Source organism: Culex quinquefasciatus, chromosome 3 (assembly GCF_015732765.1).
Source record: "Culex quinquefasciatus strain JHB chromosome 3, VPISU_Cqui_1.0_pri_paternal, whole genome shotgun sequence".
In the NCBI taxonomy this organism is placed as follows: domain Eukaryota; kingdom Metazoa; phylum Arthropoda; class Insecta; order Diptera; family Culicidae; genus Culex; species Culex quinquefasciatus.
This window is the reverse complement of record NC_051863.1, coordinates 7097860-7125803: the sequence shown is the minus strand read 5'-3', so window position 1 is coordinate 7125803 and position 27944 is coordinate 7097860. Positions and strand designations below refer to the sequence as shown.

At 37.2% G+C, this 27944-nt stretch overlaps 1 protein-coding gene and 1 long non-coding RNA gene across 2 annotated transcripts; both read right to left on the bottom strand.

Annotated features, from left to right (window-relative positions):
- Nucleotides 1-1131: 1131 nt before the first annotated feature.
- LOC6032230 (rab3 GTPase-activating protein regulatory subunit) lies at nt 1132-12283 on the bottom strand. The gene is made up of 5 exons (XM_038262936.1): nt 12044-12283; nt 10657-11437; nt 6893-9725; nt 2976-3173; nt 1132-1780 (listed from the first exon to the last, which is right to left on the bottom strand). The coding sequence occupies exons 1-5, from the start codon at nt 12120-12122 to the stop codon at nt 1478-1480; spliced, it is 4194 nt and encodes a 1397-aa protein (XP_038118864.1). The 5' UTR covers nt 12123-12283; the 3' UTR covers nt 1132-1477.
- Nucleotides 12284-21554: 9271 nt separating this feature from the next.
- LOC119770522 lies at nt 21555-22119 on the bottom strand. Its single transcript, XR_005278870.1, has 3 exons — nt 21977-22119; nt 21805-21914; nt 21555-21746 (listed from the first exon to the last, which is right to left on the bottom strand). It is a non-coding gene; the product is annotated as an uncharacterized LOC119770522 (long non-coding RNA).
- Between the last annotated feature and the right edge of the window lie 5825 nt (nt 22120-27944).

Genomic DNA, 27944 nt, shown 5'->3' with positions numbered 1-27944 from the left:
TTTAGAATTTTAGAATTTTAGAATTTTAATTTTAGAATTTTAGAATTTTAGAATTTTAGAATTTTAGAATTTTAGAATTTTAGAATTTTAGAATTTTAGAATTTTAGAATTTTAGAATTTTAGAATTTTAGAATTTTAGAATTTTAGAATTTTAGAATTTTAGAATTTTAGAATTTTAGAATTTTAGAATTTTAGAATTTTAGAATTTTAGAATTTTAGAATTTTAGAATTTTAGAATTTTAGAATTTTAGAATTTTAGAATTTTAAATTTTAGAATTTTAGAATTTTAGAATTTTAGAATTTTAGAATTTTAGAATTTTAGAATTTTAGAATTTTAGAATTTTAGAATTTTAGAATTTTAGAATTTTAGAATTTTAGAATTTTAGAATTTTAGAATTTTAGAATTTTAGAATTTTAGAATTTTAGAATTTTAGAATTTTAGAATTTTAGAATTTTAGAATTTTAGAATTTTAGAATTTTAGAATTTTAGAATTTTAGAATTTTAGAATTTTAATTTTAGAATTTTAGAATTTTAGAATTTTAGAATTTTAGAATTTTAGAATTTTAGAATTTTAGAATTTTAATTTTAGAATTTTAGAATTTTAGAATTTTAGAATTTTAGAATTTTAGAATTTTAAATTTTAGAATTTTAGAATTTTAGAATTTTAGAATTTTAGAATTTTAGAATTTTAGAATTTTAGAATTTTAGAATTTTAGAATTTTAGAATTTTAGAATTTTAGAATTTTAGAATTTTAGAATTTTAGAATTTTAGAATTTTAGAATTTTAGAATTTTAGAATTTTAGAATTTTAGAATTTTAGAATTTTAGAATTTTAGAATTTTAGAATTTTAGAATTTTAGAATTTTAGAATTTTAAATTTTAGAATTTTAGAATTTTAGAATTTTAGAATTTTAGAATTTTAGAATTTTAGAATTTTAGAATTTTAGAATTTTAGAATTTTAGAATTTTAGAATTTTAGAATTTTAGAATTTTAGAATTTTAGAATTTTAGAATTTTAGAATTTTAGAATTTTAGAATTTTAGAATTTTAGAATTTTAGAATTTTAGAATTTTAGAATTTTAGAATTTTAGAATTTTAGAATTTTAGAATTTTAGAATTTTAGAATTTTAGAATTTTATGATTATGACGCGAAACTACGGCAATCAAATTAAAACCAACTTCAGCGCAATACAGGTAATGGTCATCATTTTGTCTTTTCGTAAAAACTCTTCATTAAATCCGCTTTTCGGGTTAATTTTGAGTAGGAAGTACAAGTACAAGAAAAGACCATTTCCGCAAATTTTCTCTTATGATTTTTGCGTAGAGTTTCAAATTCAAACATACTAAATGGACACAAAGTACAAAAAAAGCTTTTCTGCTGATATAAAGTTTGAGGTAAAGTCATTTAAATTTCAACAGCGATCCAAAAACCGCCGACGAGGCAACAGCAACCTTTTCCCATCCTAATTCTTCAATTTACCTCAGCTCCTTGATGGTGGCGCACGCGTCAAACAGCAGCCCCGCAATGCGAAGCTCCTTGGTCTTGTTGTTATTACCTGCTCCTCCCGGCTTCAGGTGGGAAGGGTTTGATTTAGCGGGGATGCTGCAGTTGTTGGCAGCAGCAGCAGCAGCTGACTGCTGGCTATTAGCGGTGCTCAAACAGCGGAAGGCTTTCTCCACCAGCTTGGCCAGCTTTTCGATGGAAATCTCTCCGGAGGCGCCTGCCGCCTCGTTGCCCTCGGCAAGTCGCAGCTGCGGCCCGGTTCCGTCGGACGATATCTGGAAGAAGAAGGGATTTCGGGGCGACATAATGACGGTTTTGCAATTTAGCGGATGCTCGCGGGTAAGATGCTCACGGGGAGCAAACAAAGTACCTGATTAGTGGTTGGCGGGGTTCTTTTTACGGATAGTTTGAGCGATGATAATGCGAGACCGTACTTTGTACCAGAAATTGATGTGAAATTCAAAACCCCTCGTGCAACCTGATGTTGGATCTCGGAGGCTTTTAAGCTTGTTAGCTTCTCTGATTAGTTATACTAAAATTATGTATCATGCAACAAAGGCCATCTGAGGTAATCTGTTGTTCACAACAAGTTACATTTCGTCGCCATCGTGCTAACTTGTCGTACGTGCATTTTGGGCCAAATTGAGTTAAGAACGCCATTTTGTGCAGCTCACAATGCCTCACCTTTTGACCTTCACAGATCCCCAAAATTCGATTTCAATCCTGAGATATTCAACAAAAACCGAAAAAACTCCGTGCATTTTTGTCACTTTACATATGAAAGAAGTTTCAATCTTGTCGTGCTATCTTGTCACTCCATGAAAATTGATGTAAGTGCGACAAAAGGCCAAAGGGATTTCAGGCCAGGAAAGTCAGGATGCGTTTGTCGCACGTACAAGCTAGACTACCGTAAACATTTGTAATCATAACTCGAGACTCCAGCAACCAACTTCAACCAAACTTTGGGACAATGCACAGAATGGTGAGCCAAACAAAACGTGTTTGTTATTGTTTACTTTGCGTGCTCTCGTTTTTTAATTTTCAAGGTCAAACATTAAAACGCGTTTTTCTCGGAACGTCAAAATGGCGGGTGCGACAAGATAGCACGACGACGTCGATTTTGAAGATAGCAACAACGATTGAATCATCATGCGTCTCCATCAAAGTTTATTGCCTCTGAGCATTTCAATGGAGACGCACGATGATTAACTAATTCCATCATTAACTACAAGTCTAGTTCTGTGATTAATATATTTCAATAAATTTGTTCTAAATATCAACGACAGTACTCTAACAACATTATCCGGTGAAACTTTTTCCCAAACCTCATTAGGTAAATGAAAACAAGCAGAGACAAGCTTACCGCAGAGAAAAACATGTCCAACGCACAAAACCACCGACCAGACCACACCGCTCTCGTTCGTTCTCTGTTTATCTCCTGCCAACATAATAAACCTTGCCAACACTTACGAGGGTGTCCAGGTAGTCGGTCAGCAGTGGTCCGACGGCGGCCACTTGCGCCCAGATGCGTGGGTTTGCCCGGGTGTACACCGTCAGTCGCCGGCCGGCAATCGTCAGCAGCAGATTTCCGAGCGCCTGATCCGGCAGGATGTTCTCGAGCAGCTCCTCGGCGTACGTGTCCCAACCGTGGGCGTAAAGTTCGACTATCTGAGGTAAAACAAAACGAAAAGATCAATATTGAATTACGCTCGATGGAGCGAAATTTTCTAACTCAATTTGCCTCCAATTAGGGAATACGACAGTCCAGTGAAGCAATCTTAGAGAACGCTTGCAAAACCACCCAACAAATGGTGCGTTATCATTGAAATCCAAAATTAATTACAACCAGAGCCCAACCAAACCAACCCCATCCAGCAAACTTTGGCCGAAACTATTTAACAAAATGCCACCGACGCAAAAAAGGCCAACTCAACAAGTCGTCCAGAACGATGTCAACACCCTCTCTATCAGGTTTTCAAACCAATTATAAAGTTTTCGTCACCCTTGCGGAAACAACTATGGCAACCATTTGTCAAAGGAGTTTACGAAACCAGAAGAGGGGGAGGGAGTCATTGTTTCCCCTTTTTTGCTGAATGAAAGAAAACCAAAAACTGTCGATTCTTGCTTCTTCTTGTGCCTTCCACGAAGGGATTTATGATTCCGTGTCGCCGTGCTGGTTTCGCCGGTGGCTTTTTGAACATCGTATCAATGGATGAATGTAACGTAAATATAGCTTTATTTTTTGGCGAATTCTTTGAGCGAGTTAAACCCTCTACAAAACTGAGTCACCATTTTCACAACTTTTTTGTTCCTTGCAAATTATAAGTAAGTACCTATGCAAAACAAATCTTTCCAAATTCGACAGTCTGCTTGAAAAGAAGGTATTCGCTTTTGTATTTTTTTTCTCGATTCAGTGTCAATTTTAAGCCACAACAAACGTCGAAAATGAAACTTTTGAAATGAAAGATACATGAGCAGGGCTCTACGAAATCGGCCTTTTTTTGTGCCTTCGGTATGCCCAAAGAAGCCATTTTGCATCATTAGTTTGTCCATATAATTTTCCATACAAATTTGGCAGCTGTCCGTACAAAAATGATGTATGAAAATTCAAAAATCTGTATCTTTTGAAGAAATTTTTTGATCGATTTGATGTCTTCAGCAAAGTTGTAGGTATGGATAAGGATTACACTGAAAAAAATGATACACGGTTTTAAATTACTGCACATGTTTGCCCACTTTTGAAAAAATATATTTTTGAATAGCTGAGAAAATTCTCTATATTTTGCTTATTTGAACTTTGTTGATACGACCTTTAGTTGCTGAGATATTGCCATGCAAAGGTTTAAAAACAGGAAAATTGATGAGACTTGGAAAACATCAATTTTCCTGTTTTTTAACCTTTGCATGGCAATATCTCAGCAACTAAAGGTCGTATCAACAAAGTTCAAAAAAGCAAAATATAGAGAATTTTCTCAGTTTTCAAAAATATTTTTTCAACAGTGGGCAAACTTTTGTGCAAATTTTAAAAAATGAAAAACTGCGACTATTTTCAAAAAAGTCACCTAAAAATGGATTTAACTTGAAATCGGTGCACTTTATCAAAATTTCACTAAAGTACTTTTTGATTTCAAATTTGATTTTACATCGAAAAATGAAGTTGAAAAATTTTCGCGACCAACATTTCGATTTTTTGAAAAAAATCATAATTGATTCAAAAATTCATAACTCGCTAAAAGATTTTTTGCACAACCTGGAAATTTCTGAAAAGTTGGCATTTGATGTCCTCTAAAACATATCGAAAAAATAATAATGTTTTTTTTGCAAATCAAGTTTTAGTGACAAAAAGTTAAATAAAAAATCACCAAATTTTTTTTACCTTGTATAACTCTTTTCCAGTGTAGTCCATATCCACACCTACAACTTTGCCGAAGACACCAAATCGATCAAAAAAGCTGCCAAATTTGTATGGAAATTTATATGGACAAACTAATGACGCAAAATGGCTTCTTTGAGCATACCGAAGGCACCAAAAATGTTTCAGCCAAATTAAAAAATACAAAAAAACTAAAGACCTAAATTTCAGAGAATTCCATAAAACACGATTAAGTTTTAGGGGAAGTTCGAAAAATTAGTCAAAATTATCACTCTTCCAAAAAAATGCTTTTTGTGCAAATGCAAAAAATTGGTACACTCTCTCGTGCTGGGTTATTCCAAATTCAAAAAGTAAATTAAACTTCCCATAAAATGACATGTTTGTCGTTTTTTTTAAGCCAAGTAATGGGAAATAACTACGATTTTTAATTATTTCATAGATTTTTCTGATGAAATAAGTTTTTTCGAAATTCTTCAATAAATTCCTAGCTTTTCACAATTTAGTATTACCAATCATTGAAAACTGTGTCTTAGTTAAAAAGCACATAAGCTGTTTTAATAACTCCAAATAATAATAGATAATTTGCTCAAAAAATAACTCAATCTGCTCTGAACAAAAAAATACAAAATTAAATCAATAATTTTGATACAAATTTTATTGTAAAAAGAAGATCGGAAAGCACTTGATGGTTGAGTTCGTAGCGTCGTTTCTGTAACAAATTTATGAATTAAATGGTTATATGATTAAAAATCAGACTACGCTATCATTGCAGCATTGCGTTTAACACCTCATTCTATAAATAAACATTATTTGGCTTTATCTTTCCACAGCCGGCTGTCTAAGATGAAACCATTTCATTTAAAATTTACCAACAGTTAAACGGGAAATGTCTCATCCGCAGCAACCGATTGTTTGCCTTGAGAATAATATATAAAACCTTTCAACAAACACTATGATTTTAGGTCGCATCATCATCTTCTATGATGAATCCTGACCAAGCACCCTATCCTACTAACAAATTTTCAGGTTCTTGGCGCTTGTGGGGTGTAAGCACAGAGTAAATCAGCTGCCCTAGTAGCAACCTGCGCTAACTAACATTCCCGTCCCTTAAAATCGAGGTCTACAAACTGACATGGCGGGCGCCGTTGGTGGCCAATGACTGTTACCTATTCGCAACTGATCTAGCTTTAGCAATCATGGTGTTTTATCTTTTCAGCGCATTCATACATGCTGTTGATAAGAGAAACACCACTAGATCGTCGAAGCCTATAATCAGTAGTGCTGAAAGGATATTACGGTTCTGTTCAGCAACGGAGGGGCAACCATGGGTGATCTCTCATGCTCATGCTCAATTTTGATACAAATTTTATTGTAAAGTTATTTGCCACTTTTGAATTTGGTCCGAAAGTCAGCGGACAAAAATCATGTTTTTATCAATAAAGATAAAAACAAAGGATTCAAATCACTGACGAACTGACGTGCCACCCCATACATATTTCTGAAGAAATTCTGACCACTAATTCTCCAGCGAACACCAACTCCATCTACCTCAGGTTCGCTGAACTAATTCTCTCTTGTGTTTTCGATATTGCGACTATGATTCAATTTGTAATCAACATTAAATAAAATATTCAGCTTTTTATAAAAGCTTTGGTTTAAAGCCCATTTTAATGGTCAGCATAATGTCCTTGACAAAACTTGTAAAATAATCCGTAGTTCTGGTAACCGGACTTGGACTGGCTTGATCCTAGCTATCCCACCTCGATCCGCAAAAAATCCCTAGTTCTAGTCATATATTATATATGAAATACAAAATAGTTACAAATTGGGCTGTGAACACTTAAAAATTTACGAACTAATAAAATAAAGCTCAGTAGAAAGTATGCAAGTGAGTTTCTATCAAAATAACTAGTTTAAAATGCTAAATTTGCTCCCAGTTGTCGGTATTTTCCAGTTTGAATTTCTAAATTCACTGAACATTCGTATTCCCTCAATTTCCACCAATAGAACATACCTGGTGCTTCTTCAGCTCGGGAATGCTGATTTCCCACACCTCGGCCAGCTGCTCGATCCGCTCGACCCAGGAGATGTGGTCCGTGTAGAACACGCTGTCCAAGTCCTCCCGGATGAGGTCCACGGTGGCCGTGATGCTGTTGCACAGAAACTCGAACCGGGTCCGCTTCAGCAGGAGATCCGCCTTCGGCAGACTGTACGCCAGCTGGCGGTTGATTTCGGCGAAGAAGGACTGGTTGGCCATTCCGTCGAAGAACTGCTGCATCGGTTTTTGGTACTTTACGTTGAACGAAGTTAGAATGAGTAGGACGGTGGTCATTTCGTGGTGCAGCTTGAGCAGGGCCATGTTGGCTGTGTTTTGCTGTGTGGCCAGGGTCGTTAGAGGGATGGGGCCGTCTTGGAGCAGTTCTTCGAAGCGTAGTTCTAGCTTGTCGTGGTCGATTGTGCTGGAAAAGTGATCGAAAAATTCGAGGCAGCTTTCCAGGAATTGAGGCACCAGTGCGTCGGATATTCCGATATCTTGAAGGCAGAGCTTCTCTTTGGGTAGTCGACCAACTTTATTGACAAGCTTTTTGGTTGCCTCGAGAGGTATTTTGAGATGCGCATTCCAAATCATGCAGCACAGCCCGTGTTTCATCGAATACTGTAGTCGTGGTATCGCCTTCAAGCAGGCAAGACCGGCAGAGAGACAGCTAATGTTAGACATGTTTTTGCTCCAGTCACAAATGTACTCCCAGGCCAAGTGACACAGGATTGTACCACTGTCTAAGCTGAAGGGGAAATGTCTCCTCAAGATGTTAAGGTTGTATAGCACCGGATCGAGCTCGGACTCACTGCTACCACCATATTCGCTAGTTTGTAGTAAATCTTCTTTGATTAGTTGTAAACGCTTGCGCTCCTTTCGATCACTCATTTCGGGTTGATATTCTCCGGCTTGCTCGTTTTCAACTGCTTCTTCAGGCACTTCTATCACCAGCTTCTCAGGATCAATTCCACTGGCAGCGATCCACTTTGCAACCATTTCCGCCACTATTCCTTGACCTCCCTTGAGAATCTCCTTCAAACTGACGTCTGGCTTGTGATACTTGATGCTCGGATATTTTACATCGGAACACTTCAAACCTTCTGCCAGAATAGTTCCAAGAACTGCTACATCGTCCAACTTCCCAATCAGCAACGTCCACTGGCATGCCTCTTGCGATACTTCCTCAAACTGGTAGTCATCTTCATCGCTATGCTCCTCGTACTTCAGGGCTTCATTGCGACACATGATGGCCGCGAGCAGACCACGAAGCGCACACGGGGATTCCAGCAGATACTCGCGGACATTCTGCCACCACAGACAAATGGTATTGTTTTCAAAGCGAATCTTTTCTTCAGACAACTGACAGATTCTATGGAGGACTTTGTTGAACTTGTTCAAATCTTCCACTAACTCGGCAATGTCGCGATACGCAAACGGAAGCCGCAACCAATATGCCAGAAACAATTTCAGCATGTCTTCGTGGATCATTCCGGAACTACCAGCAGCCTGGACGAACCCTGCCAGCCGAGCTCCATTGCTTTGGTACACGTCTTCGTAGATGATCTTCCCCAGCGAACTGTACAGCAAAGCGGAGTCATCCTTCAGCAGGATGAGCTCTTCGTTGCTCACGTTAAAGTAGGACAAATACTCTTGAAATGAATTACTCTCAACAGTCGTATCTTTGAAAGTGACTCGTGTCGCTGAATGTCCTTCGGTAGAACCATTCATTGTCAGTAGTTCAATAAGCTTCCCTATTGAGGCCAGTTCCATTTCGGAGAGTTTAACATTTTCATCGTACTTTAGATTGGTTGATTTCGGGTCTCCACAGCTGTCTTCAAGCTCATCGTTGGTTTCCCCATCTTTTAACGAATCTTTTTCAATCTCTCTCGACGCCGTCAGCTCAGCCGCATCCAACTCACGAATCAAAAATAGATAAAACAACGTCAACCGTTTGTAGTTCTCACAGACAACACTCAAATGGCTCCGCTGCTGGCCCTCATGCTCCGCCACACTCGAATCAACATTCGCTTCATCCAGCCCGCCAAACACTTCAACTGCACTTCGGAACAACTTTGGCTTGATTTTCTTGTGCTTCGCCAGCATCTCCACGCACTGCTGCTTGATTTCGTCCGTTTCAAAGCTCCTGCACATCTCAATCATCTCGTCCTGCTCCTCCTTCTCGCTCCCATCGCCGGCCTTCAAGCAAATCTTCAGTCTCTTTAGTAAATGCAAATCCTTGGCAGTTTTGGACTTGGAATCACTCAGTGCGCAGTGAAACGGAATGCTGATTTCTTTCAGCGAACAATCGCTCGGATCAAAGAAGGTGCACCCGTAGCCACTGTACTTGACCTTGCTGCTTCCCGACCCAACGCCCATTAAGCTGTGGGTGTTGTAAATCAACTGTCCATTCTTGGCAGCGGTAAAAGCCGCCACTTTGGGCCCACTCTGCAGTGACCACACCTCAAGTACGGACCGCCTGGGCGCATAAATCACCAAAAAGAGAGCCTTTCGACGGTCCTGTTTGACCACGGAGTCCTTCGCCACCTTCTCGGCCACTTCGACAAAACCACACTGGGCGTCCCGGTAGCCCTTCCAGATCCGCAGCGCAATGCCTTTGACGCAGTCGATTAGTATCACCCGGCCGAGGGTGTCCGCGACGGCAGCCAGCGAATAGTTCGGGGCTAGCCACACGGAGAAGGCGGAGCGGGGAAGGTCACACAGGCCGAACCGGCAAATCAACGCCTCCGAGGGTGGCAGTTGCGGTTCCGGTGGGGTCTGCGGTGTCGATGACGAACCACCAAACCAGGAACTGTGTTTGGAAAAGGATTATTTTTTGTGTCATAAGAATGCTGGACTATGTGAAAAACATGATTATTTTTTGTTTTGAAGTTAAAAATGTTATTACATTTAAAGTACCATGAAATGATGTGACCTTGATATGATTTTGATTTATTATTCAAATATTTATACTTAAAACATTTATGAAAAGAAAAACATTACCACGTTTTTTATTTTTGAAATATAATTGTAAAAGCGAGTTACAAATGAAAACAATAGTTTCGTTCTTCCCGCCAAAAATTTGAAACTTCAGAAAATATGTGTTACTTTCATTATCAAATCTTTATAATATTTTGGCAGCTGTTTACACAAATATGGTATCAAAATATTTGAAAAGACGGTATACTTCCAAATCAATATACATACCATTGATTTTTTGTTTAATTTTTCATCTTAAAAACGTTTGACTTTATTTTGGATTAAATTTTGGCGGATTTTTGCCGTAGGCCTTATTTAAAGATAACCAATTTGTTTTCAGAAAATATTATATTGCGTAATTGATTTTTAAGTATATCTTGAACAACTTTCAACTGTCATATTTACAGTTAAGTGATTTTCAAAAATACATTTTTGATCCGTTTTATATGTATCCCTTAAAAAAAGTTTTATCCTAAGGGGGTTTTCATCCCAAATGTTAAAAACTACTTTTTAAGCTGCCTGCAACATTTCGCTTCTAAGAACAGTAATGACTGCAAAAATTCCAAAAATATTTGTTTTTTTTTTATTTTTCCCGTTCCAAAAATTCTTCAAACTATCGATGTCACCTCAGATTACAGTAGCTTAAATCTAATAATTTACAACATTAAACCGATTAGTCTAATAATCATCTGAAGATTTCAATAAGAATGATATCAAATGATATTAAATGTTGTCTTATTATCAGATTAAAATGTTCTACTTACGGTAACGCCGACTTGATCTTGCTGGCCACGGCCCTTGCCACATCCGCCAGCACAGGCTGCGTGAATCCCTCCTTCGCATAGTGGAACCCGATATACGGCTTCATGCCGGCTGCCACGATCAACGAGTTTTGCGGAGGTGCATGGCGATACTTGGCAAAGAACCCACCCTCCAAGCTGGCCGTCAGCAAGTGGTCAAACGTGCAGGTCTTCTGAGGACCTACCACAATACTGTCCTGAACGGTCATACTTTTCCCGTAGCTCCACTTTCGACACGCAATCACTTCCTGTGCTTCGTTCACTCGCGGACTTCCCACTCCGTACCGACCAATCTGTTGCTTGAGGCTTCTCAGCAACGGGAATAACTGCGCACCGTGAATAATAACCGCGCAGGACGCGTAGAACACATACAGCTCCTCATTGATATGTTTACCACTTTGTGCCTTGATGGCTTGCACCGGTTCCTGGTGGAACAGCTGCGAGTGGATGAGCGTTCCATTTTCACCGTAGAACAACACTTGACCATTGTCGAGACCAACCACTATAAAACTAAAGTCCATACTGATCTGCGAGCTGCCCTGGCCAACCATCGGAGCGCAGAGTATGCTCGTGATGAGACAGTTCGGATCGTCTATCGCACCCTTCCAGGCAATCCTGTACACGTTCAACTGCCGCTGCCGATCCCATTTCGAGCTGAGGATCACCAGTATCGAGCCATGGCCAAACGCAAGTACATCTCCCGCAGGAGACAACGCGTAACAAACCGCGTTCAGCCAGTTTTCCTCTGCGTAATTAGAGAAGAAGAAAACAATTTACAAACTTTGAGGCTTATTGACTGTTTTGGCCCGTCCATACAAGTACAAAGTGATATGAAAATATTTTAAAAATCCTGAGAAAATCACTTGCACTGGCCTTTTAAATAAAAAAAATTAACAAGGTTTACCGAGTTTATAAATAAGAATAAAAAATCAACGAGTTGCAAACAATTTTTTTTTGCATTTTCAAAAAAACACCCAACACATCGTTTAAATCGTAATGATATTGAAAAGTGTTGCATTTCAATGCAATTGATGAAAATTCCAATATTACTGCATCCATCATTTAAGTGCTGAATAGTAGAACTTTTCAGCCCTTGTTTCAAAAGTATTAATTTTCGATTCTATTATTTGTGAAGAAAAGTAGGCCGTTTCGTCATTCGAGAACGACAGGAATAGTAGTTTTTCAAGGAAGTTGTAAAACCTAATTTTGATTTCCTATTCAATAAAATTCAAACCGTTATTAAATAATTAAATTTACAAAAGGGGTCCAATTTGCATATGAAACCCATATCACAAGGGTTGTTTTGAAAATTTTATGAATTAAAGCAACAGAATACAAAATCAAAACAAACCTGAGCTCAATCCAAACTGGTCCTGCACTTCGGATAGATCGTCTACGTTGGATAGCACTTTCACTTCGCACGACATCATCGACTACATAAAATGGAACTTTTTCCCGATGGACGCGAAATCACGGAGCAATTCTTTTCGATTAAATCGACACTTTTTCTAGTGAAATTCTCTTCTGCTGATGATGAATGCAAATTTTCTGACTTTTTGTTCAAGCTGACGGAGATAAACAACACAGGAGTGTCCACAAAGTAAAGAAACGTCAAAACTAATGTTCTCTCTCGCACACACACACAGTCGTCGAACATGCGCAGAGGCGACGTAAAGGTGGGGGCGTTCGCGTGTCGAGTGTTGAAACTGTTATACGCCAGAGAGAATCGTAGCGGTACTGTGTGCTTGAACATGAAGCTATACACTCAAACCCCGGTGGTTTGACACTAACTGTTGTCAAACGAGCGGGGTCACTTTTTTAGTTTGACACCCTCTTTACACGGATATCACACACACTACCAAACGTTTGAGTCCCGTTTTAAAAGTGACAGTTCGACACTTTTTAGTTTGACTTTGACCAATCAACCGACGAGATTCGGGTACCGTTTTAATTTTCTCATTTCAGTTTAATTTGGTCATGAAAAAGGTGGGTCAAGTCTTCTCGATTTTTTTTCCAACCAAGAAAAAAAAATATTGCATTGCCAGTGAAGCACGTTGTATTGAAGCGTTCCAAAAAAGGCTTCACATTTTTCATCCCATCATACAGCTTTTCACAAACATAACTTTGCTTCATGGAATAATTAAATGATATTTAATTATTTTCGGCAGCGACCCAACATACCACCACGCATAAAGTTGTTCAAGAAGAGCAAACCCCTCATCTGTCATTCATCTTTGCCGTGTCCCGTTCCGCTCATAAATTCTTGTAACTTTAATGAGACAATATCAGGGGACAGATAATTAAGAACAGCGAAGCGCAGGACCATGCAAAATTTTATGGACGTCTCGTGGTACACAAGAAAGCTTAGATGCCCCCGTACAACTCCATTAGTGGGAGGACACATGTCTTTAGGATTTCAATGAATTCTTCTGAAAGTCCTTGCATTTAATTAGGTGAAGAGTGTCAAGGTACTTCGCTTTATTTCTCACATTTCTTGTTGGAAATATAAATGGAACCATTCACTTGAGATATTGGACTTTTTATCATGAAAAAACACCTAAAATCAATTTTAATTCATAATTCCATGTTTTCTTGTCCATGCTTTTTGTGACTCACAAATTGAAAAAGTTGAAAGCCTAATAATTTTTGCTCTAAAGATAACATACCATTTTTGCAACAATTCATTTACATGACGAATGTTTTCTAAACAATTGTTATTAAGAACAATAAGTGCCTTAAAGATGTAATAAATTAAATACTGTTATTTTCATATTACTATGAAGGAATCGAGATATATCAATCATCTAGAAAAATAACTACATGCAGATGAAACCATGCAATAAAACCCTTGCTGGAAAACTAGCAATCAATCATCCTAGACTAATTGGTTGGGAATGAGTATGATTTACCAACATGAAATAAAATCCGTTAAAGCTTCATACATCGAGCCTCGATAAAAAAAATCAACGGAGCAATACTTTGATACATATGTAGGAATTTATTGGAGTCAGATTAAATTCTGGGAAGCATAGGAATTGGAATTGAAAACAATCAATGAACGTTTACTCAATTAGGCTTCCGAAAGGAAACTCAAGGAACAGTTTGGCTTCTGCGTTTCAGCACACAGTTGTGTAACAACTTGTGTTTCCAAAATATTGGAGAACCAAACCATTAGCTAATCAATCGAGCGAACCTCAAGGTACACACTACTGTAATCCTCCCATCGGTGATTTCGGATTGCACGAAAATTAATCCAACTGTGCCCGTAAAAAGTAAGCCAACTGAGAAAAAGTTATGAAACTCAGCAAAATTAACTTTTTTATTGGCGGAGCCAAGGTCGAATAAAGAGAATATTTTTGTCGTGTGGAACATACCATGTGATACCATTCCACACCAATAAGAGTACATCATATAAGCAAACTTTTCTCATATTAAAACTTTAGAGGCTATTTAATAATGACTTTTTTGGATAAGTGACATCACATTTTCTCTGTAGCATGTTTTATTTAATAACGATGAACAGAATGATGTTGTTTGAAAACGTGGCTTACTTTGTGTAACTTGATTAAATATTAAATGTAATTTCGTAATTTCATTACAACATTATAGGACTCTGGATCTATTCCCGATATCAACACTGTTAGTTTTGATACAAGTGAACTTCTATAAAAATGAACATGAGAGTAAATTGTATTAATCGACAGTAATTCCCCTTAATCACGTTCAATAACCTATTAATTTTTTTTACAATGCCCTCAAAAACTATTATGTCAACAATCTCGTTTTTTTTTTGTTTTAATTATGCATGCTCGAACAGGATGGCGCTCTAGATTCTCCCTTGCTCGCTAAAATGGCTTTTCTCTGCTTCAAAACACTCAAAATAATTGAATCACTCAACTTCATTAGGCCTGGCGAGCATCGGCCAAGAAGCAACCTCTATTTCTATGCTGTTTTGAAACATTTTTTTTTTTTGTAAAAAAAACGTTTTTGTGACGGTCTGGAGATCGGTCGCCGTAGAAAAAGGTGCCGTTCCGCATAATTGACAGCTGCCAGTCAAAGGTGTCTGTAGACGAGACCCTCCACCAAACTAAGATAAGTCCTTTTTGTGTTCTGCCCTGGTACAACATTAATAACCATCCTCCGGACCTCGCTTGGCCGGAAGAAACTTGAAATTCGTGAAATGGAAAGCTTTCGGCCCCAACTTTGTCGAACGGCGCCGCAGGAAAAAGGGAAAAGTTTAGCACCCGAAAGAAGTTGAAATTAATTACAGGAACATCCCTGTCTGTACGCAGAACGCACCGGGATTATTTTTTTCCCTGAATATTGTTGATATAATTATGCATAAACTTTGGGCGAGCAAACAACAAGGCATTAAGAAGCATTTGCCGGTGAGCAGTGTAGCTTTTGGGATCCAGGAAGAAAAATTGCCCCTGGCAGTACTCTATAACAAATCACATTTTTATGGTATAAGCAAGAGAAAGCAAAAAAAGGAGTTTAAATCGCTCGCTCGCCGCAAGAGCTTCTCTAATGTTTAGTTATTTTTTCAAGTGTAAAAACCCGTCTTTGCAAACGTTTCCTAAATATCAAATACTAAAACTGAAAACTAAATTTTTTTGTTTTCTGGGGTATGGCCTTGCATACCCAATCAACCCTCATTTGAAACTCGACCATATGATTTGGCTCTTTTGAAATGTTACTTTTTTTTTCTTTTTTTTTTTTTCAAAAGGATGAGATTTTTTCACAAATGTAACAATTTTTGACATTTAACATTGATTGAAAGGTTTCCAAGATTTCTTCATTTTAAATTTAGAGCGCATTTCTCCTTTTTTTGCGTGGTTGCAAGCATTTTTAGCAATCAACAAAATTTAAAAAAAGTTCGCCATACACTTTGGATTTGGCACTCTTAGGGTCAAAGAAAAAAACTCTACTTTTTGCGTATGAAAGGTAAACCGAAAAATAGTTCTCCGCAGCCAATTTGTTGTCACTTTTTTTGTCATTTTTTTTTACCTTAGTATGTTAGATTTGAGTTCTTTGAACACGCTCAAATAGTAAGAACTAGAGATGGGCAAAAAAAGAGCGAACCGCTCATAGAGCCGGTTCACTAAAATGAGCGAACGAACTATGGCTCACAAAAAAAGAGCCGCGGATCTTTTTGAAACTTCGGTCTTTTGAAAGAACCGTTCCAAGATAGAATGATTTTGGAAAACTTGCCCATTTTGAAGTTTTAAAAAATAGTTCATAGAATTTCCAACAAATTGTAGCCACAAACATTATAATTATAAAAAAAAATTCTCAAAAATGTCCTACGGTGTTTTTTAGTATTTCAGGATAAAAAACGGCAGATTAAATAGAAGCCAAAAAAATCAAGTTCTCTCGCTGGATTAAACTTTAGCAGTTTGTAATAACGAATTAGGGGGCAATTACCACCACTAGTTCATTAATTCAAAATTAAATAAAAACCAGAACTTGAGACTCTTGGAGATGAGAGAGAGATGTAAAGATCTGCAACTGCTCACATTTGACGTGGGGAAGGAGAATCGTACCTACCCTTTCACAATCCTGGTTCGATTCAGCAAATCGCACTGTCCTGGCAAAAAGAATCACAAAAGATCGTCGCTTTGGGTTATGAAAAAAATCATGTTTATTGCGTTTAACTGTCCTAATTTATTGTTCTTCGTCGTTTTAAAACTAACCTAACCATGTGTGTTCGTGTGTTCTAGTGTATCCCGCGGTGGTCGAGTCAAGTCGGAGTGTAGGGTCTAGCCCTCCGAGTGTGCTTCCCCTTGGCACAAGTTGTGTGAGAAGGGTTGCGAGTGAGAGAGAAATTATGCGGGAGAGTTTAGTCTGGTACTGGCAGTGAGTGAGAGCGCACGGCGCGATGCGGGGGGGAACAACGCGAGTGCTACCGGTGATTTCGGGAGTGGTGTTCCGGAACTGCCGGCGGAGGAACCGACGGAACGGACCGTAGGTCAGAGGGCGGTCGGGAGGAAGATCTGCAGCAATGCAGCTGCGTCCGGTTCGTCGGGACCTCACAAATCTGGCGACGAGGACTAAACAGGTGTGTAAGGTTCTGATTTTTTTTTTTTTGCTAAATCGATCCTCATTTGAAGATGCAAATGTTTTTGTGTTTTCTTAAAATGGGCAAAAGAGTGTTGGTAGTAGATCGCAGTGTGATGTCACAGAGGGCAAGGTGCTGGAAGATGAAAGAGAGGGAGAGGAACAGAGAGGAACGTTTCAACTTGGAGTGCGTCGCGGTGACGGTAGGAACGACCGTTGGAATGCGTTCGCGAAGTAGAAGGAAACGTCAGATGATCGTTGCGTTTAGTAGACGAAAATGGTTGTCTTCGTTTAGTAATAGACGGAACCAGGTTGACGTAGGACTACGTTTTAACAAATATTGATATAAATATGTATTTATTTATCATTTGATAGTTGTATGGTTTTGGAATACAAAATTGTTCGGCAACTCGTGAGAATCGGTAACATTAGATTTGGAGGTAATTGTTTACATTTGTTATAGATAGTTTACGTTATTTCAAAGTTAAATTTAATGTTGTCGTTTGGAACCAACCTAAATGCAAATTTGGACCTTGAGGAATGTTTATTTCACAGGATTATTGTTGTCTAGAAAATTGCTTGGAACTGTCCCTATAAATGTTATAGGTGGTGAACCAGAGGTTGTTCACGGAAATAGTGTTCAGTTGTTGAGCTGTTCACGAATCGGTTATAGTTGTCCCTATAATTATTATAGGTGGTGAACCAGAGGTGTTCACGGGTAAAGTGTTCAGTTGTTTAGCTGTTCACGAGTCGGTTATAGTTGTCCCTATAATTATTATAGGTGGTGAACCAGAGGTTGTTCACGGGTAAAGTGTTCAGTTGTTTAGCTGTTCACGAATCGGTTGTAGTTGTCCCTATAATTATTATAGGTGGTGAACCAAAGGTTGTTCACGGGTTAAGTGTTCAGTTGTCTAGCTGTTCATGAATTGGTTGTAGTTGTCCCTATAATTACTATAGGTGGTGAACAAATGGTTGTTCACGGGTAGATTGTTCAGTTGTCTAGCTGTTCAAGGAATGATTGGAACTGCCCCTATAATTACTATAGGTGGTGAACGAATGGTTGTTCACGGGTAAAATGTTCAGTTGTCTAGCTGTTCAAGAAATGGTTGGAACTGTCCCTATAATTACTATAGGTGGTGAACAAATGGTTGTTCACGGGTAGATTGTTCAGTTGTCTAGCTGTTCAAGGATTGATTGGAACTGTCCCTATAATTACTATAGGTGGTGAACGAATGGTTGTTCACGGGTAAAATGTTCAGTTGTCTAGCTGTTCAAGAAATGGTTGGAACTGTCCCTATAATTACTATAGGTGGTGAACAAATGGTTGTTCACGGGTAGATTGTTCAGTTGTCTAGCTGTTCAAGGAATGATTGGAACTGTCCCTATAATTACTATAGGTGGTGAACGAATGGTTGTTCACGGGTAAAATGTTCAGTTGTCTAGCTGTTCAAGAAATGGTTGGAACTGTCCCTATAATTACTATAGGTGGTGAACAAATGGTTGTTCACGAGTAGATTGTTCAGCTGTTCAAGGAATGATTTGAACTGTCCCTATAATTACTATAGGTGGTGAACAAATGTTTGTTCACGGGTAAAATGTTCAGTTTTCGAGCTGTTCATGAATTGAATGGAATTGTCCCTATAATTATTATAGGTGGTGAACAAATGGTTGTTCACGGGTCTCGTTTGGTGATCTAGCTGATCACGAACATAAATTGAATTGCTTGTAACTATGAAGGAAGGTGATCAGATGGATAGTTGTACTTAATTTCAAACGGAATCGTCCCTGTAGCTGTTGTTACAGGTGGTGGACAAATATATTGTCCACGGGTATCATTGTAACTGTGGTTGTAGATGGTTAAGGAACTAATTGTAAACGGCTGTTAGTTCTCTGGATGAGACAGTATAGAAACTATGTAATAGTAATTACGGATAACGAATTGTTGTAAAAAGTGACAAAATGGTGAAGCTCATTTGTAATCGAATGTTAATCTTATACGATTATTGTGTAGTTTCAAAGAGTAATACTATGTGGGAAAAGTAGTTTTGATTTTAGATGTGTAGCGGTTATAATTACTTTGTATACGTGTTAGTTTTTGGGTTGAGTGGTGGACGATATGTTCAATGATGTACATAGATATCAAATTATCAAGTTCAGCTGATGCCAAACGACTGCGGCTGTAATCAATTATGTCGGTTGTATTAAAAACAATAAGTATAAACTTCAGTATAATTAGGGATTAGGCTAGGGGTCAATCACTTCGAGTATTCTGCATAAGGCATATCATACGGGCATAATATTTGCAGCTACCTAGGCTGCATACAGTATGGACCACAACATTGGATTCATATGAGGTGCGATATAAGAAATGATTTGCCTTCGGGATTAGGTAACTCGATTCAGTAAATACCCATCAGTTCTTCTGGGTTAGTATCAGAGGTACAAGAGTCACAGTTATCCTCGCATATTGGAGTGTCTAATATAACTATTAGTAATTTTTAGAGGATTCAACAGATAACGATTTGTTAGTTTCTGAGTAGTTCAAAGAAAGATTATGTCTTACGGCAATGGTTGTGGTTTAATAATTCATTATAAGTTTATTGTGGTGCTGAATTCAAGGCTGATGAAATGATTTCTTTAAATGATAAATCTATTAACATTGGAGAAATCCTAAGAATGATGATGTTGAGATTCAATTCTGTTTTGTTATACAAACACGTGTCAATGAAGGTCACACGTGTAAAGAACGTGTTGACGTTACAGGATTATTGTTAGTCATGAGTTAAGATTGTCATTGTAAAGTTATAAGCTAAAGTTTTCATTTAATTGTTGTTTCAAACATAATCCGAAATATGAAAAGTAGAGACTTTTATAATCGATTAAGAAATTAGTGGTATTTTATCTTTTAGATGGTTTATTTAACTAAATACTATACGTATCACAAATGTTTCTAAAAAATTGAGCTCTTATTTCAGTTTTGATGGTCAACACTCATTGGTAGAAACCCAGAAGAATAAACGTAGTACACAGTTTCATTAATAACTCTTGTTCAAGATGGATTTACATGCGAAGTCATGATTCAACGCAAGAAACAGTTTTGATGAGTTGATAGTTTTTGGTTTACACACAAATGTCAAAGTCTTATTAGGAAATTATGAAACAGGCATGACAGACATTAGTGATGTAGAAAGATTGAATTATATATGTGTTTTGTATCTAGGATGTTTGGGCAGGAATTGGAATGGTACAGAGTAGATTCGGTAATACAAATTTCGTTAATATGATTGCTTACAATTTGAATGTTCGTTAAAAACAAAACACTCAAACGTCATTAATAACCAGTTGTCAATTGTAGTTACATTTCGAACTATAGAGTTATCTAAAGCCGATCTCATGCACACTAGCGCTCCATTTGTTTTGCTGGCTGGAACAAAATTTAACCTCAATCTTTTTCGAGTACGTACACATTTACGTACACGTAATATAAACGCACTTTATTGTTTGTTGGTTTTCGACCACTTAGCTTTCGTGTTTTGATGTATGTCATTTGTCCCATTTAGTGAAATTGAATGAAACTGTTTTAATGAATTACAAATGATATCAGTTATTGAACAAAATGTTGGCTGCTATTATTTTATGTTGAAATGCGTTAGGTAATAAACTAAGTGATTGAGAATCATATACCTATATTTCCAAAATAGTATAAAACCAAAGAGTTAAGAGTAGAAACATTCAATATAGAATCATACTGGAAACCTTAGTTCATTTTAATGTTCTTTTCCAGGATGGAATTACTAGAAGTGTGACAGTGAAAACTTGAAAAAGTAATTTCATTGATGAGGCAACTTTATTATAATAGGATAAGTTCAAGATATACCGGAAAAGAAGCTATCCTTCTAACATGTTGAATATTAATATGATGAACATTATCAATTAAAGATATAAAGTCGATGACATTGAAAAAAAACGAAGGTAGGAAGGAGTGCTATTAAAGCTATGTCGAAGTATGGTTTTAGGTTGGAATTAATTGCAGTGTTGTTTAAACATAAAATTAAACCAAGGTTATTTTTATTAGTTTTTCATTTGCAAAGTTGTTAGGACAAAATATGTATCGCAGATTAATTGCATAAACTTTGGGAACGATAATTTGTCAGTTGAACTATATATCAAGTCATGGAAGAAACTAACCAGAAATGAAGAGGTGGTGAAATGTGATAGTTTTATCATACATGTGAGAAGAAACAGCAAATCTATTGTATCAGAGTTTATTATTATACAGTCTTGCTCTGTGAAATAGTGTTTTAGAGAAGAGATCACTTCAAACGGTACCGCTTGACAAAATAGCGAATTTAGCTTGAATATATGGTTTGTAGGTATTTAAGTAGGTGTGATTGCATTAGTAGTAGGGTTCCATCCAAACCTTGTAGTGTGCTTGTGAGAGTACAAGAAACTTCATGAAGTCCTACGGCCACATCTTTCAAAATTAAACCAAGGGGGGATTGTAGGGTCTAGCCCTCCGAGTGTGCTTCCCCTTGGCACAAGTTGTGTGAGAAGGGTTGCGAGTGAGAGAGAAATTATGCGGGAGAGTTTAGTCTGGTACTGGCAGTGAGTGAGAGCGCACGGCGCGATGCGGGGGGGAACAACGCGAGTGCTACCGGTGATTTCGGGAGTGGTGTTCCGGAACTGCCGGCGGAGGAACCGACGGAACGGACCGTAGGTCAGAGGGCGGTCGGGAGGAAGATCTGCAGCAATGCAGCTGCGTCCGGTTCGTCGGGACCTCACAGGAGGATCTTCCTCTGGCCAGGCCTGGCGCAGCAACGGTTTTGGTGTCTTTGGTTTTGTGTCTTTGTCTTTGGTAGAAAAAACCTGTGCGTTTAAGTTTTGTTTTAGTACTTGTGCTTTCGTGTCTAGTGGTTAAACAATGAACTCATCGGATGGCCTCCGCCATTGCGCTCTACAGAATTCTCGGGTTGGCGCGCTTTGCCAACTTGGAGGTTCTGGAAAGGAGTTCATTTCTAGTGTTTTGTGCAGATCTTACAATTGATTATTAATTACCACTATTTGTGACACTCCATGCACCACCAACCAAACGACCTCTTTTGACGTTGAGCGCGGTCCTTTGCGTTTAGTTTGGATGGTGAATTGTTGGGACCAACTCCCTGACACTAAATTAACAATAAAAGACACTCTTTAGACACGACTCACATAGTTAAAGACACTAAATTACCATTTCGCCGCTACTGGAATGCTGTTAACATTCAACACTAATATAACAATTTCACTGCACTATAAATTACAAGACTTTTACAGGTGAGACTAGAATATGTGTAACGGATTCTAGTCGGTAGCGGCAAATGAGGACGATTCAAAATGAAGAAGTCTCTTTTATAAAATTTTAAGCTTTTGTTTGCGTATTTCGAAATTGACGCAATAGAGATGTGAGTCGTGCTTGCCGAAGTGATAGCTTGTGTGTTTGTTTTTATGTTGTTAAAGTTTAATGGTTAGTTACAATGTCCTAACTTGTCCCTACGGTTCAGTTTGACAGGATTATGCGAAGCATTGTAACCAGAGATTGTACTACGTACAAGCGATAGGTTACAATTCCCCACCACCAGGGAAAATGTGAGTTTTGCAGAAACTCCACATTTTTCAATCATCAGTAGAATCCCCTAGTTCTGGTAAATTATTTAGTTTTATTGATTAGTGGGCGCATCTGTCAAAAAAAAATTCAAAGAACAACACGAAATAAATAACACAATAAATAAATAAATTAAAATCTGTAAAGTGTATATGAAAAATTGTAAATAAAAAAATCTGAATAAATAAAAAAATCTCAAAAGTCAGCTTGTCAGAATTGTTAGAATTGGTCAGAAATTAATGTTGTCAATTATCACAGAATTATCACAGGGAAATTAATCATTGGCTTAAATTTAGCCATTTATTTGTCACCCTTTAAATTTTCAATGAGTCAGAAGTGTTTGATTTACAAACGATACACTCAGTTGAAAAAACAAAAGAAGGGTATACAAACAAAAATAATCACAAGTAATCTCATTACAACCTCAATTGATTTCAAAAATGCTAGCTTACCATCAATGAAGTCCAAAATTGAGAAGTACTCGTTATAAAATTTAAATTTTTACAAAGCAGTAGTATTTTTTTTAGCAGATAAGCTCTGTGCACCGTCGTACTAGAGCAAAAGTTGCATAAAAATTGACTACTTAAAATTTTGTTAATAAAAAATCATTATTGACCGGTCAGAATTTTTTTAAAATATTCAAATTATTCTAAGTCCTAAGAATGACAGGAGCATCTTTCGCAGATTCCTAGCGGAGGTGCTGTCAATCTCCGGAAGGGCTCTAATTAGGGGAATATTCAACAATTGACAAACTTTCCAATTCTACATTTCACAAACACTCAACATTTAATTCATTCACACTGGTTCATTCACTACATTCCATCCGATTCTCCACGCGGGGGAGGGCACGGTTGACCAGGAATTTATTTCACGAATTTAGCACTACTACTGGCCCACAAACATTATAATTATAAAAAAAAAATTCTCAAAAATGTTCTACGGTGTTTTTTTAGTATTTCAGGATAAAAAACGGCAGATTAAATAGAAGCCAAAAAAATCAAGTTCTCTCGCTGGATTAAACTTTAGCAGTTATCGACTTTGTCGATTCAATCAGAATGTAGAAAAGAATATTGTCTCCAAATATCAGAATTGGGAATCAGAATGTTCAATTTAGGCAAAAATAAACGCATTTTTGTAAAATTAACGGTACACATCAACCATAGCTTTTGCACCCATATTTCTGTTACAGACATTTTAGTATCTTCAAAACAACGCGAACTATCGCTATGATTTTTTATTCATCCCCTAAATTACTGTCTTCAAGGTTATTTACAACATTGTTTGACTATTTTCACAACCACATTCTTGCAGGATTGGGTCCGTAAGTTTCACAAAATTGGAATAAGAAGACAACAACTTCTTTGGTTGCACCCTTAAGAACATTTTTTTTCCAAAATCCTAGATTCAAAACATTCAATATTTTGAACCCTGAACGTTGAGTTTATACAAGTTAAAAATAAATACAAAAATGAAGCCACTCTTGGAATAAGCTTATTTATTAAAATGTTGGAAAAAAGCGAAAGAGCCGCTCTTTTTGATGAGTGAACGAAAATGAGCAGCCCCTAAAAAAGAGCGATTTTGCCCACCCCTAGTAAGAACTGAGAAATTAATTGTAGCAAATTTCCTGCAAATTAATAAAATTGAAAATTGTGGGCAACCATGTGCCTAAAGAGGTGAGGAATAGAGCATAAATACCTGGAATTTAATGTTTTTAGTTTTTCGCTGAAAAAAAAAACAATTAAATCTCACAATGTCGAGTTGTGTTATTTTTCCAATATGTGTTTCGTAAGAATTTGATAAAAAACATTGAAACTTTCAAAACATTTTCCTGTTGTTTTCTGAAGCACAAACGCAAACAAACAATCACACCATCAATATCGTACGAAATATTTTCTCTCCTACGCATAGCGGATTTCCTATCTGTGTTGTGATGACCATTTTTACGTTCGTTATCGAAACCATACATCGCACAAAGTTGCTCCGTTGCCTATGACCAGGACGTGTGGACACATCTCATCTTACTTTGGTCGTAACATCGGAGCCTCTTTCATGTGGCCATCGGTCGGTACTCTTGATGACTACAGCACAAACAAGAGTATACGCATTTTAAAAGTGAAATCCAGTTTGGTGTGGTGCCTAAAATTCATGTATTTCCATTGTTATTCTGATATTTTCATTGATTTTGTGACAAAAAGTCCAAAATATAGTTTAAAAGCCTTTCCAACCGTACTGCGAAAAAACTGACTGTATATCACTATGAACGTCACACGAGTCTGAAGAGCAAACCGAAATCTCCTTTCAATGTCAGCAAAAATAATATGATTTCAATAGCACTTGTATCGCTGCCGGTGCAAAACAGTAGGATTTTGTTACCCATACGAAAGCAACATGATTTCTCATAGGTGGAAAGTTGAGCTTTTCAGTTTGGTGTTGATCATAGAAACACACAAAAATTTTTTATTGTTTTTTTATTGATTGTCGAGCTCAAGTATGACCCCTAAACTATAATATACGCTAAAGTGACCTTAACATAAAAAATGGCGGCAAAAATGGTGTTGCTAAAATATTGCAAAAGTGCACATTGTAATTTAATAGGCAATCAACTATTCTAATTGAACTAACTTTCTTTCGCAGAACCCGGATTTTATGTTAAAAGCAAGAAAAGAAAAAAAATACGAAAAAAAACAGTCTTCGGAACTAGCCAAGCATAAGACTAAGCATTGTGAAATGAAAAGTTTATCCACATTCCTCACTTAAAATCTTGAACCCGCTTTAATCCCGCTCGCAAACTCCAGCCCTCAAGATGCGTTCCGCCCAAATAATTTATTTTATTGTGCGGGCTTTTTTCGTCTTTTTTCCACGTGTCTGCTCGCATTCAACTTAATTCGGATCTCAAGTTGGTCATCAGACGGCAGCTGTTATTGTTGTTGTTGTGAGGGACACAACAACGAAAGAACGTGGGCTGGAAAAGTTTTTATTAATGAATGCTCGTTTTTTCTTTCTTTTGGAACTGGTTTTGCACTGAAGAATGCCTAGGATTGCGGATTTGCTTCATTTCCGGAGCTGTTCACAAATGGAAGTTTTTTTTTTAAATCTTTGGCCGTGTGAACATTTTTATGTTTTGATAACATTATTTTTTATCAAAGGTTTTTTAAAGTACTGAGGGTCAAATCAAAGAAACTGTACTGCGTGTGCTGAAATTACGTGTTAAGTATGAAATTTTGTTTGCCTGTGTAATCGTGAGTGACACTCTGGATTTAAATATCCAGGCGGACGCGTTTGAAAAAAGGAGCTAACAGGATTAGGTTTAGTCTTTTAATTCACTTTGTGTCAAGTTCATTCAAGCACAGACAAATACTACACTCACTGGTGGTTGGTCACTATTTCGTTTGACCCTTTTTGGTTTATACCCCGTTGGTTTGACAAAGTCAAACTAAAATGTGACGAACTGTCACTTTTTACACGGCGCTCACGCACACTATCAAAACACACGTTTGGTAGTCTGTGTGAACTCCGTGTAAAAGGGGTATCAACTCAAAAAGTGACCCCGTTCGAACAGTTGGTGTCAACCTATCGATGTTCGAGTTTAGTGCCAAGTAAGATGGAAAAATTATCGAAAATGTAAACATAACTCGATTTTTTCTTAATTAGGTCCTATAAACAAATCATAAGTTATTATGTATCATTTGTTTTTCCATAGCAGCCTTTAAGCTCATAAAAAACGGCCAATTTTGCATCTTAAAATGTTTTTTGTTGTATTTTGTTTGACAATATTTCAGAGTTTTTTTAACTTATTTAAATTGGGAGCGTTTTTTTTTATTACGTAACGCAGTTGGATGAAAAATTTGCATGCATTTTTTTACAAGGGGCGAGGGAAGTCAAAAATTAAAAATGTTGCGTTACGTATTAAAAGAACTCTCCCTTTAGTAACTTATCGTGCGTGAGAGAAGTTCACCATCAAAAGACAATGTGTCATCTGTTGCAAACATGCCCAACAGGTTTCATATAATACTATTAAGCACCAATTTGCAAATGCCAAATTTATTCAGTGTGTCTATCAAGTTGTAAGGCAATCAGGGAAAACATTTCGGATCAAACTTTTCCATTTGTTAAAGCTCCATGGCATTCCCCCCAAGACCCTTTTTCTTTCGCACTCCCCAATCAAACCACAATCCTTTACATTCACTTACCTTCGATCTTTCTCCGGGGGCTTTCATCGTTGGCTCGTTTTGGCCGTATCTTTCCGAAACTCAACTCGTCCCTTCCAACTCACTGCTCAAGTTTGGGCCCGGCCTTGGCACTTGGTTTTTACGGTTCGCTAAACTTTGGAACCACAATCTATCCCCATCAAAAAGTAATCCATTTTCAAGACGCCGGCCAGCCCAGGATGCTGCTGCTGCCTTCCAGGAACGACTGCTGCCCCACCTACGCGGCACTGTCTTTGTACGGAATGCTGATAAAATCACCCCTGGCGTCGAAACAGGACACTTGACTGCGTGCTCTGATCGGATTCACATTTCACTGAGTTGAGCTTGCTCGAAATCTTATGACTTTCGCCAAAGAGAAATGTGAACTATTCATGATTTACCTTGACAACGGGAAATTAAATCAGCATTGTTGATTTATATTTCAATTGTTGATTTATATTTGAATTGATTAAGGTATGTCTTGCCCAAGAATGGAATGATTTGATTAGCGGAGATTGTATCGATCGTTTCATTTGCACCACAGGATTAATCAATTCATTTTCTTTAAACGAAAACAAAAATTCATTCAAAAAACTACCCAGTCAGTTCAAGTCGAATTTAATATCGTAATTCGATTCAAATCGTATGCGATTTCCGTTTCAAAGCAATAACCGGAAATGGATCGGCGATACGAGTTAAGTTAATTTCCATAATTTGGACTAAATAATAAACCCAATTTTTCCCAACTTTTGTTGTTTTTTCTTCCCTTAACAAGACTATTAACATTACAGTTGTCATTTTCATTTCAGCAGTTAATTTGAAGGAGATTCAACCTGTGTTTGAGAAAAGGGGATTTTAAAACTACTGACATGCCTCGGTTTAGCACCGCATATGGGGGATGCAAAACCGAGGCGTGCATAACCGAGGCACAGAGTTTATGGGATTTTGGTTATATGGGAGAGACATTGGCTATAATCGTATGAAAATTCATGCAAACATAAAAAAATTATAGTGTTTTGGAGTCGGGCTGATGTCAACTATCCATGAAAATAATAATTTCATGAAAATTTTCACAAAAATACGTACTATTCCAGTATTTTGAAAATGCATTTTTTTTCTCTAAAGAAACCAAAAATATATGGTTATTGGAATATGGGTATCAAATGATAATTTTTTTTCATACATTTCGAATGTTGAATTTGTTATTTGAAAACACTCAAAATTTTCACAAAACTACGTATTTTTACAAAACTACGTATTTTCAAAAAAATTCTAAAAAAATCTGTTTTTACAATATGGGTGTCAAACGATCGAGATTTTTTCATACATTTCGATTGTAATAACAACATTTTTTTGAAAATACTCAAAAT